The following is a 3,935-nucleotide window of genomic DNA, read 5'->3' as shown; positions in this document are numbered from 1 at the left end:
CGAGGTTTCTTTTCGCAACACTCCTCAGCGCTGAAAGTGAACACTTGATGCCGATTGGCTAATTTTTGTTACCAACGGAGGCACGAGAGCTCAGCTCTGCCCCGGCCTCCCCCTCCCCTTCTCTATCATTAGCGGGTGTAATTACATCAGCAGATTCGGCACATTCCCAATAGAAAAGCGTCGCTTTCACGTTATGGTATTACAACTGTGAAATTACAAACAAAAAATACACATTCTGAGACATGAACTGAAATTAATTGTGAATTTTATTAACATTAAATCGTCGTCCTCCCGTTTTCACCTCAAAATTATGGGGAAGCTGTGCCTCCCCCGACGAGCCGCCACTGTCCAGAAGTGAGTGACCGTCTGCCCTTGAAGGAATCAGGAGACTCCTGAACTGGAGAAACTGTAATAGTAACTGTTAACACAGAGCATGTAAACGTGAGCATGGATTTCTCACAATAACCGTGTCTCTGGTGCACATGTAAACAAGCTAGACGTGTCGTAGTAACTACCCAGGTCAAGAACAGTTTTCTTCTAGGCTTTGAGTCTGTATCTCAGTCCCGTTATGCTCTCTGTGTCATGAAGAGTCGAGTCCGTCTGTTTGTAATCCATGATCAGACAACACCCAATATGATTGACTGAACATTTAATATAGGTTAAGCCTAAACCGTAGATCTCGCTAGCAACACCAAGGTCATGGGTTTGATTCCCAGGGAATGCATGAACTATTATTAAAAATATAGATTCAGTAGCTTGAGTGCAGTGTCGCTTTGGATCACAGCGTCTGCCAAATGCATAAATGTCAGTTTAAGCATGAATTGTTCACGTCGAAGCTCTAGTCATCCAGATTCAGCTCCATCTACTCAAAAGAATCTGTGTTAATAATGTCAAATCAGGAATAAAATCTGACAGCAGTAGTATGATAAACTGTACTTCTTAAGCTAAAATCATCCAAGAACCCGTATTTTCAGGCAGCTGATGCACACGTGTGTTAAATTCCTACAGCATCATATCGAGTGTTACGACTGATTGACCCACTCATACATCAGCTCTGTGCTTATGACTCGCTTGATTTAAAACCATAGAGAACAAAACTGCTCTGTTCCAGTCGCTGCGTTATGGTTTGTCCTCGTGGTTTGTTCTCAGCATCTGAAGCACCAGCAGGAGGGTTTGAGTCACCTGATCAGCGTCATTAAAGATGACCTGGACGACATCAAGACGATTGAAGACGGGCTTCACGACAGCGTTCACGGACGCAGCAGCAAACTCAGCTGACGCAGCCTACGCGCTCATTTACACTCATATACACATTTACACACTTATTTTTACTTGCGTGTGTGATTGTGTGCCTTCGATCAGCTGGAATGTTTTACTGTGTCTGTGATTGATTAATAAAGCTTCACTGTATGAATTTCATGTGTTCAATTTAATGAGTGTTTGAGAAAGCACTGAAAATACCATCATCTTTACTAAAACCCAAGGAAGCACTCGGCTGTGTATAGATGCGTACAGCAGCTGCTCTTGAGGTTTGGAGGAGCGACACGGAAAGCGGTGTGTTGTTTGTGTTGTCCTCACTCGGGCGACGCCGGCGCGTCCGTCTCGGCTCTAGAATGCTCCACCAGGCGAAAGGCCTCCATGAACTCGTTGATGTCGATGCTGCCATCCTTGTTGAAGTCGATGCTCTCGGCCAGATCTGAGATGGCTTTATCACTGATGTCCATCTGCAGGTGAGAGCTCAGCAGCTTCCACGTCTGATGAAACTCCTCGAACGAGATCAGACCTGAACACATCAAACTCATCTGAGAATGCACCTAACTGCACGTTTACGGTTTGATCTAGACTGAAGTTTAGCTAGGTTTTGTTTCTAACACCCATCACCGGTTATTAAGCAGCTCATACGGCTGATCTGATCACCTGAGTGGTCCGTGTCGATCATTCTGAAGATGCTCTCCAGGTTTGAATGATGTTTGTAGAGGGTCTCCAGGAGGCTCGTGTTCGCAATCTGCCAGAATCAGATACACAGACCTTTTGGGTCATTGATGATCGGCTTTTGTAGTTGTATGCACGGGCGTAAAAACAGTTGGGGTGACAGTAAACGTAACATTTCTCAAGCAATTTTTGATGGGCACACAGATGTTTTCCTTTATTTAAGGCCAAAATGCTTTAAAATGGGGACTTTTTGTACTTGGTGTTTTGGTGCACTGAAAAATTATCTTATATCCGTTTTTCTTTTCTCTGTCATTTAATCTGGCCAACTACACAAAGCCATAGTTGTTTAAATATGAGTTATGCTCATTGGTTCAAATATCAACCATTGATTAGTGAATTACAAATTTCAACAGGCTAGTATTAATTAGTATGAATATATACTGATCTTTGTCATTTTTACAATTGATAATGTCAATATAAAATTATGCCTTTGTGTTTCGTTTGAGTTTTACTTCTTAAATTCAGCTCGACGTGTGCACTGAACCTTCTGGAAAATATTGTCTTGCTTGCCTGATAAAAATCCTGAAAGCGTATGAACCGTCAGTGTCATGAGTGTGGTCTACGTTCGTCTCTAGCCGGCTGGTTTTCTCTGAGCTCACCTCGGTGTTGGGCTGGATGACGGAGAGCTGGTTGACCCAGTGCTGATAGTTGAGCGTCCCGTCCTGAGCGCTGTCTGTCACCAGCTGAGACCTCAGGACCCTCCAGGGCAGAGCCAGACGCAGAGCCTTCTCCACAGCTGCAGCCCAGTGCTTCACAGAGATCACACCTGAGACCACGCTGAGAGTTATTCACAGATACTTTGGTAATGCCAACAGATGCTCATTTAAACTTCTCTTTTACATGACTAACTCTAACTGTAACTTGTTTCAGGTCTTGGAACTTCTGCTAATGACCTGGGCTGCGTTTCTCAAAAGCTTTGTAAGCTTCAGTAGATTGTAGAACTATTGCCACTGATGGTCTCTCTGATAAACTTCACTCACGATGCTTTTCTGAAGCGCAGGCCTGGTCAGTTTATTCAGGTGAGTTTGATTAGGGAGAACAAGGCTGGGAAATGCTCTTCTAAGGTGTGAAGAAAAAGGTGTTTGTGTGTGTGTGTGTGTGAGTGCCTGTGTATGTGTGAGAGAGAGTGTGTTATAAAATTATGCCTTTGTGTTTCGTTTGAGTTTTACTTCTTAAATTCAGCTCGACGTGTGCACTGAACCTTCTGGAAAATATTGTCTTGCTTGCCTGATAAAAATCCTGAAAGCGTATGAACCGTCAGTGTCATGAGTGTGGTCTACGTTCGTCTCTAGCCGGCTGGTTTTCTCTGAGCTCACCTCGGTGTTGGGCTGGATGACGGAGAGCTGGTTGACCCAGTGCTGATAGTTGAGCGTCCCGTCCTGAGCGCTGTCTGTCACCAGCTGAGACCTCAGGACCCTCCAGGGCAGAGCCAGACGCAGAGCCTTCTCCACAGCTGCAGCCCAGTGCTTCACAGAGATCACACCTGAGACCACGCTGAGAGTTATTCACAGATACTTTGGTAATGCCAACAGATGCTCATTTAAACTTCTCTTTTACATGACTAACTCTAACTGTAACTTGTTTCAGGTCTTGGAACTTCTGCTAATGACCTGGGCTGCGTTTCTCAAAAGCTTTGTAAGCTTCAGTAGATTGTAGAACTATTGCCACTGATGGTCTCTCTGATAAACTTCACTCACGATGCTTTTCTGAAGCGCAGGCCTGGTCAGTTTATTCAGGTGAGTTTGATTAGGGAGAACAAGGCTGGGAAATGCTCTTCTAAGGTGTGAAGAAAAAGGTGTTTGTGTGTGTGTGAGGGAGTGTGTGTGTGTGTGTGAGTGCCTGTGTATGTGTGAGAGAGAGAGAGAGAGTGTGAGTGTGTGTGTGTGTGAGAGAGAGAGAGAGAGTGTGTGTGTGTGTGAGAGAGAGAGAGAGAGAGAGTGTGT

The 3,935-nt window shown here is 44.6% G+C and overlaps 2 protein-coding genes across 2 annotated transcripts in view; one reads left to right on the top strand and one right to left on the bottom strand.

The window, feature by feature from the left end:
- Window positions 1-1,414, top strand: part of LOC107574303 (nuclear pore complex protein Nup54-like) — a 9,536-nt gene extending 8,122 nt beyond the window's left edge. The window contains exon 8 of the mRNA XM_016260749.1: window positions 1,084-1,414. Coding sequence (XP_016116235.1) covers window positions 1,084-1,278 — 195 coding nt within the window. The 3' untranslated portion in view covers window positions 1,279-1,414. The remainder of the gene's footprint in view (window positions 1-1,083) is intronic.
- Window positions 1,415-1,494: 80 nt separating this feature from the next.
- Window positions 1,495-3,935, bottom strand: part of LOC107574306 (serine/threonine-protein phosphatase with EF-hands 2-like) — a 19,010-nt gene continuing 16,569 nt past the window's right edge. Inside the window, exons 17-19 of the mRNA XM_016260750.1 lie at window positions 3,309-3,475; window positions 1,918-2,005; window positions 1,495-1,783 (exon numbers count right to left, since the gene is read on the bottom strand). Of these exons, the coding sequence (XP_016116236.1) occupies window positions 1,575-1,783; window positions 1,918-2,005; window positions 3,309-3,475 (464 nt within the window). The 3' untranslated portion in view covers window positions 1,495-1,574. The remainder of the gene's footprint in view (window positions 1,784-1,917; window positions 2,006-3,308; window positions 3,476-3,935) is intronic.

The sequence above is a fragment of the Sinocyclocheilus grahami genome, unplaced genomic scaffold (genome assembly GCF_001515645.1).
Source record: "Sinocyclocheilus grahami isolate Dianchi unplaced genomic scaffold, SAMN03320097.WGS_v1.1 scaffold2177.1, whole genome shotgun sequence".
NCBI classification, from domain to species: Eukaryota; Metazoa; Chordata; class Actinopteri; order Cypriniformes; family Cyprinidae; genus Sinocyclocheilus; species Sinocyclocheilus grahami.
The sequence above is the reverse complement of the archived record's forward strand: the minus strand, read 5'-3'. Positions and strand labels throughout refer to the sequence as shown.